Source organism: Oryctolagus cuniculus, chromosome 7 (genome assembly GCF_051225735.1).
Source record: "Oryctolagus cuniculus isolate XC-2025 breed Fujian yellow rabbit chromosome 7, ASM5122573v1, whole genome shotgun sequence".
Taxonomy (NCBI): Eukaryota; Metazoa; Chordata; class Mammalia; order Lagomorpha; family Leporidae; genus Oryctolagus; species Oryctolagus cuniculus.
The window spans coordinates 6,162,417-6,178,929 of NC_142873.1; the positions used below are offsets into that span (position 1 = coordinate 6,162,417).

General features: G+C 43.5%; 1 protein-coding gene across 2 annotated transcripts in view; it reads left to right on the plus strand.

The window, feature by feature from the left end:
• PAPPA2 (pappalysin 2) overlaps window positions 1-16,513 on the plus strand; it is a 280,635-nt gene that overhangs the window by 78,249 nt on the left and 185,873 nt on the right. For both annotated transcript variants that reach the window (XM_051856951.3, XM_089299442.1), the window contains one exon: window positions 14,271-14,416. In XM_051856951.3, coding sequence (XP_051712911.3) covers window positions 14,271-14,416 — 146 coding nt within the window. The remainder of the gene's footprint in view (window positions 1-14,270; window positions 14,417-16,513) is intronic.

Here is a 16,513-nt window from a genome sequence, read left to right on the forward strand (position 1 = left end):
GCTTTTCACATACTTCTCCGCCCCCTGTCTCGCACTCCTCCAATCCATGTGCCACACTTTGTCAAGACTAATCTTTCAAAGACGTGAATTAATCATGTCACTTCTCTGCTTTAAAGAACTCCGGATCCGGCCACTCTCCATCTCATCAGCATCAGTCTTCCTACTCTCCACCAGTTCCCGTGATCTACTTCCCTGGCTTTCCCAGACTCCTGGAACTTGCTTCCAATGGCTACCTCTTCATCTTTTCTCTCCACCTCTCTTGGGTCACCCCCCTGTGGCTGCTAGGTCTTGATGTGGCTGTGAATTCTCAGAAGACATCTGTAACACACCGAATCCCTGTCACGTGCTCTTGTCTATGAGTTCTCATGGCATCTTTTCCTTTTCCTCCCAACCAGAGCACCTGCTGAGCACTGCTCCTGGTCACCTCCGCTATTGGACCACACCCTCTGTAAGGGTAGGAATGCTGATGCTGTCCAGGATTGTTCAGCAATTTCCTGGATGTTCTAAACAGGGACTGAGACTTTGTAGCTGTTCAGCAAATGCTTTCTGAATTAGTGGAATGAAAGTGTAAAGATTTTTAATCACCGAAATTCTTATGTAATCCATTGGTTTTCCCGCATTTAAGAATTCCCTTCATTAAGAATGAAGCTCAATTTGGTGCATGTCTATTGTCAAAAATAATTGACTTAGGGAAGGGGTGTGTGTGTGTAAGAGACATATTACAGAAAGAATACTTTGCCAGCAAACAGGAGTTGAAGAAAATCTTTTAAAGTGTTCTAAAATAATGGGGAAAGAGCTTTAGGAGTAGAGAAAACAAAGACGAGAATGACTAAAATACCAAGTGACTTCACGAATTTTTACCATTAGCTGAAACACATCGTATCCGCTCCAGTTACCCACAAGGGCCACTCCTCCGGGGAAAAACTTGCTATTTTTAACCCAGTGTAATGCCTGTGGAATCACATTGCCTATTCCCACTCAGGCCACAAGAGTTTATCAAGAACCCACTCTGCCTTTACTCACCGTGCAGAGTTGTTGAAGACAAGGAGGGGGATGTCGGATGTACTCTTGTCCCCTGTTGCTGCTCAGTCTTATATACTGCTTGTTGAAGTTCAGCATTTTCAGATATAATGGGACCCTGTGACTTAATGGGATTCTACAACAGAGGCAGTACTGGTAAACTTGGGAGAGGGGAAGAGTGGGGTATTGTCTGCTCTATGTTCTGTTAGTACAACTTCACTATCAATGTAGTCAACTAAGATTGAGTAAACACTTGATAGTATACCAGGTGATGTACTAAGTTCCTGTCAGGCTGAGAAAGGTGTAATACTTGGTTTTTGAAAAAAAAATGTCCACCTAATGAAGAAAGGAATGCTCTGAGTTATATGTATACATATATATGGGTTTTTCCTAAAGTTGAACTAGGGGTTGGCTTGGAACAGTGCATTAAGCCATTGCTTGAGACTCCAGCATCTCACAGCAGAGTGCCAGTTGGAGTTTCAGCTGCTCTGCTTCTGATCCAGCTCACTGCTTAGGCTAGGAACATAGCAGATCACGGGCCAAGTCCTAAGCCCCTGCCACCTCCATGGAGACACAGATGGAGCTCTAGGCTCCTGACTTCAGCCTGGCCCAGACTGGTTGTAACGTTCATCTCGGGAGTAAACCGGTGGATGGAAGCTCTTTCTTTTTCTCTTTGTGTCTCTCCTCAGTTACTTTGCCTTTCAAATACATAGATCTCTCTTGAAAATTAAACTAAGTTTATTTTGCTGCAGAAATTTTAAAAATCTGTGCTTAGTTTCTACAATATTAATTTTCCATAAACTTCTTATGGATTTATTTCTTTTAAGATTTTATATATTTATTTTGAAAGGAGTTACAGAGAGAAAGAGACAGAGGAAGAGAGAGATCTTCTATCTGCTGGTTCACTCTCCAGATGGCTGCAATGGCCAAAGGCTGGAGCCAAGCGCTTCTTCCACATCTCCCACATGGGAATCAGGAACCCAAATACTTGGCCATCTTCCACTTCTTTCCCAGACCACTAGCAGGGAGCTGCATCAAATATGTAGCAGCTGGGACATGAACTGGCACTCATATGGACGCAGCATCACAGGTGGTGGCTTGACCCGCTGCAGCTCAACAATGGACTCTTCTATAAACTTTTTAGGGGTCCCATACATGTGTGTATAATTTATACTTATGTTTCTGTAAAACTATGCAATATGAAAAAATACAGAATGTGCAAATCAGAAAAAAAGTGCTCCAAGTAACACAGATTTTCTCAACTCCTTCTAGAAGTCTAGATATTTGGATTGACATATGTGTAGCTTTAAATAAATAGGATTACATCACATTTACTTTTATACTGTTTGACTTTTAAAATCAGTAATGTGTTGGAGGTTGTCTCAGTTTGTTAGTTTATTTTGCCATAGCAAAATACCAGAGACTGAGCAATTAATAAAGGTCAGCAATTTACTTTCTTGCAGTTTTGGTGGCCAGGAAGTTTAAGATTAAGGTGCTGGAAGATGTGGCTGCCTGACCTTCTACGCTAAGATGGCACCTTGCTGCTTTAGCCTGCTAGGAAAGGAATACTGTGTCCTCATGTGGTAGAAGGTATAAGGGAATTGAGCTGAGCCCTCTATGAAGCTTCTGTTACAGGGGCATTGATCCCGCTTACGTGGGAGGAGTCCTTATGCCTCAATCACCTCTTTAAAAAAAAGATTTATTTATTTATTTGAAAGGCAGAGTTACAGATAGAAGGAAGGAGACACACACACACAAACACACACACACACACACAGATCTTCCATCTGCTGATTCATTCCCCAAATGTCTACGACAATTGAGGCTGGGCCAGGCTGAAACCCTGAGCCTGGTATGCCATGCAGTCCTCCCATGTGGGTGGTAGAAGCCCAAGTACCTGGGGCACTTTCTCCTGCTTTCCCAGGTGTATTAACAAGGAGTTGGATCAGAAGTGGAGTAGCTGTGACTCAACAGGTACTCATATTAGATGTTGGCATTGCCAATAGTGGCTTAACCTTTCACAACACAACCCTGACCCTATAATCACCTCTTAAAGCCCCTATCCAACTGCACCCTAGTGCCTGTCAACCATAGAATCACCAACCCCTTTCTCTCAAGTCCCCCTACCCCAAGACTCTGGTAACCACTATTCTACTCTCTATTTCCATAACTTCAACTATTTGAGCTTCCACATATAAATGAGAAAGTGCAGTATTTGTTTTTCTATGCCTGACTTATCTCACTTAACATAATGTCCTCCAGTTCCATCCATGTTGCTTCAAATGATGGGGTTTAATTTTTTAAAGTTTGAATAGTACTATGTCATATAAATATACATATATACGGGTGTGTATGTATATAAACATCATTTCTTTATCCATTCATTCATCAATGGGCACTTAGATTGATTTCATGTCTTCACTGTTGTGAACAGTGCTGCAGTAAATGTGGGAGTGCAGATAGCTCTTCAGCCTACTCGTTTTCAGAATGGGTAGATACAAATGAACTAGAAAAAAACAGAAATCAAGAAAGCAATCCCTTTATGATAACTACCAAAAAATTAAAATATTTAGGAGTAAATTTAATCATGAGGTAAAAGCATTCTAGACCTTGTGTTTTTAATTATTTTTTAAAATTTTATGTAAGATATACAAATTGCATGTATTTCCTATATATCAGATTCAGGAACATAGTGATATGTTCCACCCAACCCTCCGCCCAGCCTACACCATGTTTACATGATTAGCCTACTCATTAGACCAAACTTCTTGAAAGCAACAGTCATATCTTAACATCTTTTCATGCTAGGACCCAACATAATGACTCACAGATAATAGGGAGCCCGATTTAGAACTGAAGAAAGAACATATGCTTTGGAGTTAGGGGAATGTAAAACTTACAAGCTGTGTAGTTTTGGGTAAGATATTGCATCTATGTAAAAGAAAAAGATGTGTTTGAAAGACAAAGAGACAGAGAAAGAGGGAGAAAGATCTTACATCTACTGGCTCATTTCCCAAATGTCTCTAATGGCCAGGACTAGGCCAGGCTGAAGCCAGGATCCTGGGAATCCATCAGAGTCTCCCACATGGTAGCAGGGGCCCAAGTTTTGGGACATCATTTTCTACCTTCCTGGCACATTAACAGGGAGCTGGATTGGAAGTGGAGCAGCTGGGACCGTAGCTCTAATATGGGATGCTACACCACAATGCCACCTGAGCCTTAGCTTCCAATCTAAAATAAAACAGCTGTGCTAACTTCATAAGGCTGTTTGAGATTTATATGAGCAAATGAAGCAATATGGCTTATATTTGGAACCAACTTAATTATGCTAACTGCCATTCCTCAGAGAGAATAAATGGTTGTCAGGTAAAGGAATTATTGAATTATTGAGTGTGTTTCCACTTTATTATCTATGCTGGTAGCAAGGCCAACTACTCAGGGTTCAGTTTTTCCTTCCTTTTGTCTCCTCTGTCACTACAGTGTCTTCCTGCTTTGCTTACTAGACTGAAGAATATATATTTTAAAGTTTATCACTTGCAGTTTTTTCCATGTTGATACTGGTTCCAAGGCTTATCTTTTTTTTCTCTTATTTTTTTAAACCATTTTGTGCATTTCTTCCTTCCAAAGTCTACATATGTTCTCTTAACATTTTGACTCAACACTGAATTCCTTTACAGAACATGGTTCTTTTTGAGACTTTGTATCTCCTATCTACTTTATTCAGACCAAATAAGTATAATGTGTTTTTTTTTTTTTTTTGACAGGCAGAGTGGACAGTGAGAGAGAGAGAGAGAGACAGAGAGAAAGGTCTTCCTTTTCCGTTGGTTCACCCCCCAATGGCTGCTGCAGCTGGCGCACCATGCTGATCCGAAGCCAGGAGCCAGGTGCTTCTCTGGTCTCCCATGCGGGTGCAGGGCCCAAGCACTTGGGCCATCCTCCACTGCACTCTCGGGCCACAGCAGAGAGCTGGACTGGAGGATGAGCAACCGGGACAGAATCCGGCACCCCGACTGGGATTAGAACCCGGTGTGCTGGCGCCGCAGGCAGAAGATTAGCCTATTGAGCTGTGGCACCGGCCTATAATGTGGCTTTTAAAACTTATATTCTTCTACCTACAGGGGCCATGCTGCCCTTGGCAATCCCAGGCGGTGGGCTCCTTCCTCTTTTTTGGGGGAACCTGATTTGCTAGAGCTTGAGTCGGTGTGGTTAGTCTTGGCTATTGCATATACTGAAACATCATGATTTCTTTCATTGAAGGAACTCATTCACTCCATGAAACCAGCTAGTTCTTATTCATGAGAATGGAAATCAAGCTATCATATCTCTTTTTCATTTCCTGAAGTTTTTGAGAGTCCACAAAAGTGTTTATGAGAAGGGCCGCTACTGATATTAGCAGAATCTGCCCTCTGGCAGAGCTGTTCTCCCTGGAAGCTCTCACTCATCACGATATCTGTTCTGTGGTTCAGCTTTGGAACCTGCTTTGGGAGGTATAAGCACTACTGTTTGGACAGCTCAACCGTAGCTTTTGCCGAGAAGTTTCATCTCTATTTTATTTTCATTAAAAGGTTCCCATCCTGGAGGTACTTCAGATCTTGGACGTAAGTGTGTTCTCGGCCTTTTTGCACTGTGCCGTTGCCTCTCTTCCATTTCATTAGCTTCCTTTAAGCAATGTATGCCTTCCCTTAGATGCCATCTGTGACTAACTCTCCACAGTCTTTCAGACTTTGCATTCCTATCATTTTCTGAGATCTGTGGATGGCTAAGTAAACACCTAAAGCCACACACATTGCCATTCATAGCAGTGTATTGAATGTTTATATGTCACATTGCATGTTACTGTTTTTCCTCCCAATAATTATAACAAGTTCTCATTTTACAGATGAGGAAACAAAGGTTTAAGGATGGTAGGGAGCTTGCCAGTGCCACCTGGCCAGTGAGTAAAAGAGGTGGGGCTTGAGAGCCCGTGGTCCCAAGGGTTTGATCATTTTTTCTCAAAATGCCTTTCTTATTTGTGCCTTGTATTGTGTCCTCCTGTGATATCTGGGTCTAACGAGTTTTGTGAGTATTTTTACCTTCTCCATCCAGATGAGCTATAGATAAACTGCACTGTACAGTCTCTTGAAATGGTAGCCAAGATACTGCCAAGAACTAAAATGGTGGAATGTACTCTTGTCCTCTCTCTGAGCCCAGCATTCTGGGGCCACAGGACAGGGTCTTTGGAAACAGATCCTTTCTTTTGATATCCTCTTGTGAAGCCAGATGTCCACTCCCTTTAGGCTCTTATTTTCAAGGATATTATGTTGAAGTGAAAGGAGACGTATCAGCTTTCTACTACTGTGGGAACAAGTTGCCACCATGTACTGACTCGAGACAACGTGTGTTTATTATCTTTCAGTTTTGTAGGTCAGAGTTGACATGAGTCTCACTAGGTGATGCGGGTTCCCACAGGGCTGTGCACCATCCTGGGAGCTCCAGAAGGGAAGCCGTTTCTCTGCTTTTCCAATTTCTAGAAATCGCTCACTCTCCTTGGCTGGTGGCCTCCTGCACCTGCTCCTGTTTCCATCACCACCTCTCTCTGACCACAGGCAGGAAATTGCTTTGCTTTCTTTTTTTTAAAAAAAAAGGTTTATTTATTAGAATGGCAGAGTAGAGGGAGGGGGAGAGAGAGAGAGAGAGAGAGAGAGAGAGAGAGAGAGAGAGAGAGAGAAAGAGAATCTTCCTTTTGCTGGTTCACTCAGTTATGCAACAGCCAACACCGGGCCAGGCTGAGGGAGCCAGGAGTTTCATCTGGGTCTCCCATGTGGTGTCAAGGGCTCAGGTACTTGGGGCCATTTTCCACTGCTGTAGCTAGGCCATTAGCTTGGAGTAAGCTGGATTGGGAGCAGAGCAGCTAGAAGTCAAACCGGCACACATATGGGTTGCTGGCATTGCAGGTGAGAGCCTTACCCACTATGCTACAACACCAACGTCAATGTCTGCTTTTAAGAACTCATGCACTTAGATTAAATTCGATAATCCAGAACAATCTCCACAATCTCAACACCTGGGTTTTCAGTCACATTTTCAAAGTCCGTTTTGCCCTGTAAGGTAAAATATTTCCAAGTCCCAGGAATTAGGACATGGACATCTTTGGGGACGTTATTCTGTCTACCATAGAAGATAGTAAGATGTTAGCCTTGAAGTCCTTGCAGTCTCCAGTTACTTGTTTTATTTCAACCTCAAGTTATTTTGACACTAAAACATTTCTAGTGAAACATTCTTTTTCACTTGTAGTAGCATTTATTCTCATGTGAATCAGCAAAAGTGAGTAATATTTTGGGTGTGTCAAGTCTTGACAGGTTCTCCATATTTTGATAGTGAAAAACAAATATATTCTTTTTTTTTTTTTTGACAGGCAGAGTGGACAGTGAGAGAGAGAGAGACAGAGAGAAAGGTCTTCCTTTTGCCGATGGTTCACCCTCCAATGGCCGCCACGGCTGGCACGCTGCGGCCAGCGCACCGCTCTGATCCGAAGGCAGGAGCCAGGTGCTTCTCCTGGTCTCCCATGTGGGTGCAGGGCCCAAGCACTTGGGCCATCCTCCATTGCACTCCCGGGCCACAGCAGAGAGCTGGCCTGGAAGAGGGGCAACCGGGACAGAATCCGTCACCCCGACCGGGACTAGAACCCGGTGTGCCGGCGCCACAGGCGGAGGATTAGCCTATTGAGCCGCGGCACTGGCCCAAATATATTCTTGTTTGAAGATGTCTAGTCAGTGATGCTGTTGGCCTATTGCGTGGCCTCCAGACAGGAGATAATAATCCTACGTGTCTCTCCTTCCCAGGGCTGGTAGCAGGTGGGTGACTCTACTAAGGAAGTGGGGTGAAGGGAGGTGCTCATGGGTGAAGGGGTTATACAGATGGCATAATTCAGAGAGAGATCTTTTGGAGGAGAAGTGGCTGTGGGTAGGACTGGTAGTTTAATATTTAAGATAATCTGGGTATCCCCCATCCATTCAGCTTGGGGCATGAATGAGATCACGCTATATGAACAATCAAGTTATATTAGCCCAATGCATAGGTATACAGTATCTCCTTTCCTTAGTGTTTCTGGGATCCTCCAGCAGGGCAGTTCATGCCCTCCAGCTTCTGCAGTTTTCTTGCTGTTTGCCATTGAACATCAACAATGGCCATTCACCTGTGCACTGACACTCAGCGTCTCCAGATGGTTCTGCACTCAATATTTCTCCGAGGAGAAACTGGCCCATCAGGAGCTGACTTTTTATTTTAAAGATTTATTATTTGAAAATTAGAGTTAAACAGAGAAAGAAGGAGAGGCAAAGAGAGAGAGAGAGAGAAAGAGAGAGAGAGAGAGAGAGGTCTTCCATCCGCTAGTTCATCCCCCAATTGGCCACAAGCTGGATTGGAAGTGGAGCAGCCAGGACTCAAACCGGCACCCACGTGGGCTGCCGGCACTGCAGGCAATGGCTTTACCCACTATGCCACAGCGCCAGTCCCAAAAGCTGACATTAATGTAACTCAAGACTGCAAAGCTTTCAAGTTCCATCAGGGGGTTGATGTCTCTCAATTCTTGCCAGAAATGAGTGTAGTGGCCCTTATCCTCAGTTGGCTCTATGTTTATTGTTGATTCTTAAAGCATAATTGCTTGTGTGTCCTGGGTTCACAAATAGTCTTATGAAGAATTCTCTTAGCTGCTTCTTAAGGAGCTTAAAATCCAGTCTGTAAAATCAGGTAGGGCTCAAAATACCATCATGTTTCTTCCCTTGCCCTTTCCATGAACACAGGCACAGCAGTCTTCTGAATTTAACCAGATACAACCCTTCATGCACACCTGCTCATGGCAAAAGATGACCACAGGTTTGTCACCTGAACCACGATTTCAGGTGCAATGCAATTCTCTGTGTCTGAATTATCTTGTGCTAATGTAGAACCACCCACTACATTGGCATGTTGACTTCAGCTTGTATTTTGGTAAGCCAAGGAGAGGTCTCCAATTTCAGAGGGAAACAAGAATCCATGGTGGGGGAAACGTGGGACTAGATACATATATAAATATTTGGGGGCTGTGGAAATAGTAAAGATATTTCAAAGTTTAAGAATAGGGGAGTTCCCACTGGTGAATGTGGAGTATGATTCTAGAGTGAGCCCATGGGAAATGTGTTGCAGGGATTAGAAGAGGGGAGAGGACAGTCCGTGTCAAACTCAGTAGGAGAAACGGGAAAGAATATGCAGTGACAGCAAAGGAAACAGAGCTTTAAGAAAGACAAAGTAGCTGATGTCATAAAAATGCAACAAAAATTTCCAAGAAAGGGGTGACAACATTTAAAAAAAAATTGTGGGAAGGCAAAATTAAGAGGCCATTGACAACTTTAATGAAAGAAAGTTTGATAAAGTGGTGCAGTTGAAAACCATGTTATAATAGGATTAGGGGATACATGGAAAAAATAAGTGAATGGGAGATGAGAAAATTATTCTTTTAAGAAGTTTGGATTGGAAAGAATGAAGGAAAAAGTGAGGCTGTTAGTTGTGATTTGCTGAGAAAGCCTCCTCCTATGGGACCAGAGGAAATATAAGTAAAAAAAAAATATAGGGGAGAAAATAAATAAGTTAAAGTGCATATCTGTAGGCATGTAGGAGGGAGGGGTGATAGAGTTTATGATGAATTGCCTCAATTTTATAATCAAAGAAGGATCCATGATCATCTACCAAGACTCAAGGGAACATGATATTGAGCTGAGGAGGAAGGAAAAGAATACTGAACATTCCACATCGTCCCTGGAGAGGACGTGGCCATCCATACACATGTAAAAGTCTAGACAAGTGGAACTGGAGATCAGAAATGAAGAGTAATGACCCCGAGTAAGGGCTGCAATGACTACAGGTGGCCAGAGGGGAGTGACTGTGGGTGCCCGAGGAAAGGAGTCAGGAACACTGTGGTTTTAGTGAGGTTTCACATAAATGTTGAAATTTCCTAGCAGGAGCTGTGTAAAGGAGGAGACTGCAGCCCTGTGCTGAAGCCCTTGGTGTATATGGAGGAACCAGGACAGGGCAATAAAAGGAAGTGGAAAGCGCATGGTGATGAGACCGAGGGTCATGTGCCTACAAGAAGGAGGAATTTGACAGGAGCAGAGTTGCACTGGGCAGCCAGGAACTGCTAGTTGGTGTTTCTGGGGGCCTACAAGCTCTAAGGTGTGGGCACAGTGTGAGGGCCAGGGGAGCACATCAAAGGGGATGTTCATTAGGAGGAGGAAGCACAGAGTAGCAGGGAATGGGGGTGGCAGAGTCTTCTGGGTGCAGAACCAGGACTAACAGTAATAGCAAGCAGGTTTAGCTATAAGCAAACCTATTCCTGCAGTTTGGGCACAAGTTCCTTCTGTGAGAGTACTCAGCCTTGGAGCACAGTCAGGGTCCTCCTCTGGGGGGCCGTGCTTTGACTTTGGCAGGTGTGTCAGGGGTTGCACACACAGGCTGCACATTGATCATGCATCTGCTGCTGTTCAACATGCCAGTTTCTTAGACCAGTTCAGCTTCCTTCAGACCTCTTAGTCTTTCCCTTAGAGGCAAAGAAACAGAGGTAGACAGAATGAGCTCCTCTCTGCTTGTTCTCTCCTCAAGTGCTTATAATTTCCAGAGCTGGGCTGGACTAGAGTCAGAAACTTGGAATTCAGTGCATGGATGGATGGCAGGGAGCCAACTATTTGCGTCTTCCACACTGCCTCCCAGTGTTTGCATTAGCAGGAAGCTGGAGTCAGGAGCCAGAGTAAGGAATTGAACCCAGGTACTCTCCTAAGGAACGTAGGTATCTTAATGGATGTTTCAACTGCTAAACAGTTGCCCCTGGCTCCTCTCTTGAATTACTTCTATCAGTCTCTGAAGGAGTTAGTGAACTGACTAATATAGTCAAGCATAGTTATTTTTTCTGCTCTTTTACTTAGAAACTCAACACAAGTTGGTGCTTGTATGTGCACTTAGGGGATGTGGTGTGGCTGGGGTTAGCAGTCAGGCCAGCATGGCCGGAATCAGAGTGGATGCACTGAATCTAGTAGACCAAGAAACATGATGTACTGGAGATCAGGCAGCAGCTGACCTCAATCCAGCAGGCCACCCCTGTGGAGTTGTAAGCTGGTGTGCCTCCTTACAGGGCCACGTCAAAAACACAGAGCAATGGACAGAACAACTTGATAGGTCAGCTTCAAAGAGAGCTTGTTTCTGGGACACTTTTTATCTTCTTATATAAATCAAGATGTACCTTTGGTTCATCAGAATTCTTCAGAGAAGCGTAGGACGAGTATCTCTCTCTAGAGTGCGAAGAATGTAAGGTAGAGACTGGAAGAAATTATGCAGAGTCATGCAGCTCATCACCTTTAATTGCACGTTCATGGTCAGTTCATCACCCATATGCATTTTACTGCACTTATATATGCCATTTCACCCCCTACCTTGAAGATTAAGCTTGTTCGAATGGCAGTTTATCTCTTGATCAATCATTTCTGAAGCAAGATGAATTTAAGAACAGCATCAAATCTGCCCACTCTACATCTGAGCCTGGTCACAGTAGTGGAGAAGCTAAGACATTTATCTTCACTAGCTCTGATTAGACCCGTGTCCCTGTGTTACAATAGGCAGGGCTTTCTGCTTGTAAAGCAGACACTCTAATCTCTATTCTCTTACTCTCTTTGTTTGGAGAACAACCTGGGCACCATTATTTGTTTTCAGCAAAATAAGACTTCCCTCAGTCAATTCAAATACTGACTGTTTCCAGATTTTTACAATGCATTCTCTTACACTTGCCGACTGCTATGTATATTTCTGTGGAGGTCAGGAGTCGGAGTGACCACGCCCATTTTGCTACCATCATGGTGTAAACACTCCCATCTGGAAGGGTTCTATGTGACTGGGGAGAGAATCGGGCAAGGAAGAATAGGGAGATGAGTAGAACCAGCCAGTGAGGCTGGTGGTGGAGGAGGAGGCCTCTCAGAGGGCACTCAAGGGAAATGAGCAGAACTGCTGGGTTGAGAGAGGACAGACAGAGAAGCCAGTAACACAGAGATAGCCCAAATAAGCCATGCCAAGAACAGGGCATTGGGGAAAAGGGAGGGAGGAGGACAGAGAAAACTGTCAAGTTACTGGCTTCCAAATTTTAATCGGAGCCCTGGAATAGGAACAGAGAACGTGTGCGACTTTTCTTCACTGATACCTTGGGTTATGTGTAGGCTTAGTCTCTAATTCTCTTTCTTTTCCCATTCCTTCCCTCTCCTCTCCCCCCACTTCCCTTCCCCCCCTCCTCTACTCTTTCATCCTCTCTCTTCTGACATACTGAAACATCTCCATCTTGATGTCATCATCTCCCCAAATCATCCAGAAAGGAAATCGTAATTACTTTTAATGAAGGAGAAATGGAAAGGGAACGTGACCATTGTCCAGGGAAAACTAGATGACAGCCCCAAAACATTGTGTCTCCAGGAAAGCAGCAGAAGGAATATCCGCTGAACACATATGACGTCACCTCACGGAGCTTGGGTGATTTCTTGCAGCTGAGAGCTATTTTTCCAAGATATTATAAGTCAATAAAAAAATAGCATTTTACAAGCACTTTTTCTCCCAGGAATCTTTTGTTCTAAAGTGAGGTGTTTTTTTTTTTTTTTTTAATTTTATCCCCCTTTTTGGTTCTGTTCCAAAGAACACAAAAGCAATCTTCTTTGGGATCTGTCTTTCTTGGGGGCTCCTTGCCAGCCCACCCTACATGTAGATTAAATAGATGGCATCAACAGCTTGGTTGGGAGGCGGAGCAAGTCCGAGAAGAAGGGTCATGCTGTCCTAACACGAGTGTCTGTGTTGGGGGATTTCAGTGTCTGCAGCTTGTCTGCTAGCAGTAGTAACAGCAACGCAAAGTCTGTGAGAGAAATTCCACCCTGTGTCCAGGGGCTGTCTGCCCAGCTGCAGCTGCGGTAGGAGCGCTCCTCTCTCTGGAATGGCAGACCATGGTCCCTGCAGAGTCTGGAGAGTCTCAGGGTCACTGAGCTCCAGTTCCGTGTTTCCACCTGAAAACCCCTCTCAATCGGGACGGGAAGGCTACGTTTGCTCGTGGTAGAGTTTGACATTTCCCGGATGCCAGAGAGCTGAGGGTCTTTGACATTGTAGGAGCTTATAAAGAGACCAAATGCTTGTTTCTTGTTTTATGGGCCGTGTGGCATGTGTTTTTAATAGACCTTTAATTCTGCCCGTGAGTGCAAACGTAATACTGCCTAGTGCTTTAAAGGCCACCAATAAAGATACGTGGTAAGAATAGAAGATAGTAATAGTAGCAGAGGTAGAAATTTTACAAGAGACCAGAATGAGAAATGTATATAGAATTACCATTATTTGCAGTAGCTTTGTGATGTCTATTCTTACCTATAATTTAACTCACTTTTCCTGCTTTAATTTATGCCTCTGGCTGCTATTTCCTTTTTCCTCGTACAAACCAATGACTGCAGAAGCATATGCTGAAAGAGAGATTCAGCTGAACTCCCTGTCCTGTAAGGATCATGCAGAGTGATGAAAAGCACCAGACACTGAGAGCTGGAAAGCCTTCCCTGCTGTAGCCTGGGGCAATTCTCAAGGCTAAAGGATTACTAATATCATTGGGTTTATCTCGAAGAAATAATCTGGGTGTAGAGTGGTGATTTGAAAAAGACATCAAGCACTGAGTATTCATACAGACACAATATTTTAAAAGGGCAAGATAGTATTTCTCTTGGAACAAATATTACAAATATGTACCAATGTAGTTTTTTCTTTTAAAAAAAAGGCTTTAATTTATTTTGAATGTCAGAGTTAGAGAGAAAGAGTATCTTTGATCTACTGGTTCATTCCCCAGATGGTCATAGCACCCAGTGCTGGACCAAGCTGACACTAGGAGTCAGGAGCTTCATCTGAGTTTCCCACCTGGGTGGCAAGGCCCCAGACACTTGGGCCATCTTCTGCTGCTCTCCCCAGGCCACTAGCAGGAGCTGAATTGGAAGTTGAGCAGCCAGGACACAACACAAACTATCTCCCATAAGGGATCCTGGTGTCGTAAGTGGTGGCTTTATCCTATAAGGCGCAATGCTGGCTCCATAATACCCCTTTTATCCCCTGATCTTCATGACAGATTAATTTCTGCCTCTGCAAAAGGCAATGCTAGTGTTCTCAGAGTCTGATTTGTGCTGGTTCTGCTGTCCTGTAAGTACTGAGCTTTGGCATGACATTTTCTCTTCTTGCTTGCTCCCCAGGGCATATATGAGTGTTAAGGAGCTAAAGGAGACCTTGCAGCTCAACAGCACTCACTTCCTCAATGTCTACTTTGCCACTTCAGTTCGGGAAGACCTTGCAGGTGCTGCTACCTGGCCTTGGGACAAGGAAGCTGTCAGCTATTTGGGTAAGTGAATTGAAGACCAAATTTGTTGTTGTTGGGGGGGGGGGACCCAGGGAGATCTGAGGGGAGTTTATGAATGTGAGTTTGAGGAAAAAAGGAAGAAAGAGAAAAAATAATGGTATGTTAATGAATTAGCTGCTTTGGTCTGAGAATCGCTTTTGAGAAAAATTGTCAAAATGTTTCAAAGTAAACAAGGGGAATTAGAGCAAACAGTGGGAAATATTCAGGATGCATTTATAGTCTAGATGCTGTCATAGAATAAGATTGATTTTAAGTGTTAGAAAACTCTGAGGGGAAAACTATTAAGAAGGTGGCTAGACCGAGACACTTGGTTTATATTAAGAAGGTGGCTAGACCGAGACACTTGGTTTACACTGATCACTCTCTCAGGAGATTGGTGAGCTTCTTGCGTGGATTGGACTCTCACAACAGGTGGGGCTTGCCTTCTCACTAAGGAAGAGCATAAACACCTCAACACTGTGTGTAACTGCTGAGTACTTGTGCAGACTAACCCCTTTTACAGTATCTTACTGTGATAAAAGGATCTTATTGGCCAATGAACAAGGGTCAAAAACTAAGTTTAATAAACATCGACAAAGAAATAATTCCTTATAATTTGCATAGGTTTTAATGAAGTCTTAGAATTCTACCAAAATTTATTTTTGAAATGAATTACCAAAATTCTAAGGGATATTTGCTGTTGGTAAAAATAATTACAAAGGTCAGAAGGAATTTTAGAAATGACTGGAAGAATCAAATGTGAAGCAGGGAGAACAAACGAAGGAAGATCACATAATTCTGTTATCTGTCAAATTGCAGGTGTGATAGAGTCATTGTGAGGTGATGTCTAGAGCATACATTGAACAGACAGAGAAAATGAGCAAAACGTCCAAATAGCTAGTGTGCACTGGGGAAGGCAGAAGATGAGCAGTCGATTCGAAGTAGATGAAAACTTGCTGTTCAACAAGGAACCAAAGCATGGAATCTGTTGTGGAGAGCTGGAGAGTGTATAGATATCAGACCATGGGGAAGAGAATCAAAAGTTAAACATGCGGGGATCCAAGCTAAGATCCTTGCTGCAGGCATGGTTGATTTTCATTGGCTCTGTAGCATCTGGAACAGTTCCAGGGCCCTGCCATCCTCGTGTCCTTAACTTTCTATTTATAGTTCTTAGTCCATGAGAATGAAGAAATCTGTGACCTGAGGCTGCCAAGTCCAGAGAGTTGTATATGGCCATGACTGATTGCCAGCTGTCCCCCAGTGAATCCCTAGGATTTCCAGGGATCTTATGATGAAACAATTAATATATTCAGCTTCATCTGTGATTATTTCAAATGGATCACCAGGGAATGGTGGCTGTCGGGTGGAATGAGGCATTTATAAGTCCCTGTCAAAAGAAAGGGACTTATAAATCAACGAACGCATTATGTAGCTGATAGTTTCAGGAAAAAAAAATACGCAAAGGACTTCCAATAAGGTTGATGGGGGGCATATATAGGTTTCAGTTACTCCTTTCCAAGGTTGACAGGTGAACTGAAGAAGTCTCTTTGCTCCCCAGGTGAAAGCTAACATGAGTCATTCTAGTCTCCATGGTAGCAACAGGTAGACAAGGAGAGCATACAAATAATCCATTTAGTAGTAAAACTAGATGGTAACGGAGTGGGGGTAATACTCTGTGAAAGTACTTCCAAACTGGTGCTCACCAAAACCACCATGGGTAACCTTTTCAGTGCACGTGGGAGGGGTCCTGACAGCAAGCTTCATCCATAAACCTTCATGAGCCCTGGGTATGGCATTGGGAACTGAATCCACTTGGCTAAAACGCTTATAAGGTGATCTTCTTGGCCATCGGGGAGATAAATCTTGGCCTTTTGATGACAGTTATTTGGCTGGAGAATACTACTGCGTATTTTCTACCTTTACTGGGGACTGGGGCCTTGGCAAGAGTCATTCCACTGTAGAAGATTAAGAATAAAACACTTAAAGCATTCACTTACTTGAAGTATCAGACAGTGACCAAGGCACCAAAAATGTGAGGGGCCCAGCCCCAAAGAGAGTAAAAATACATTGAAGCGAGCCTTGTATATAACTCATTTTTTT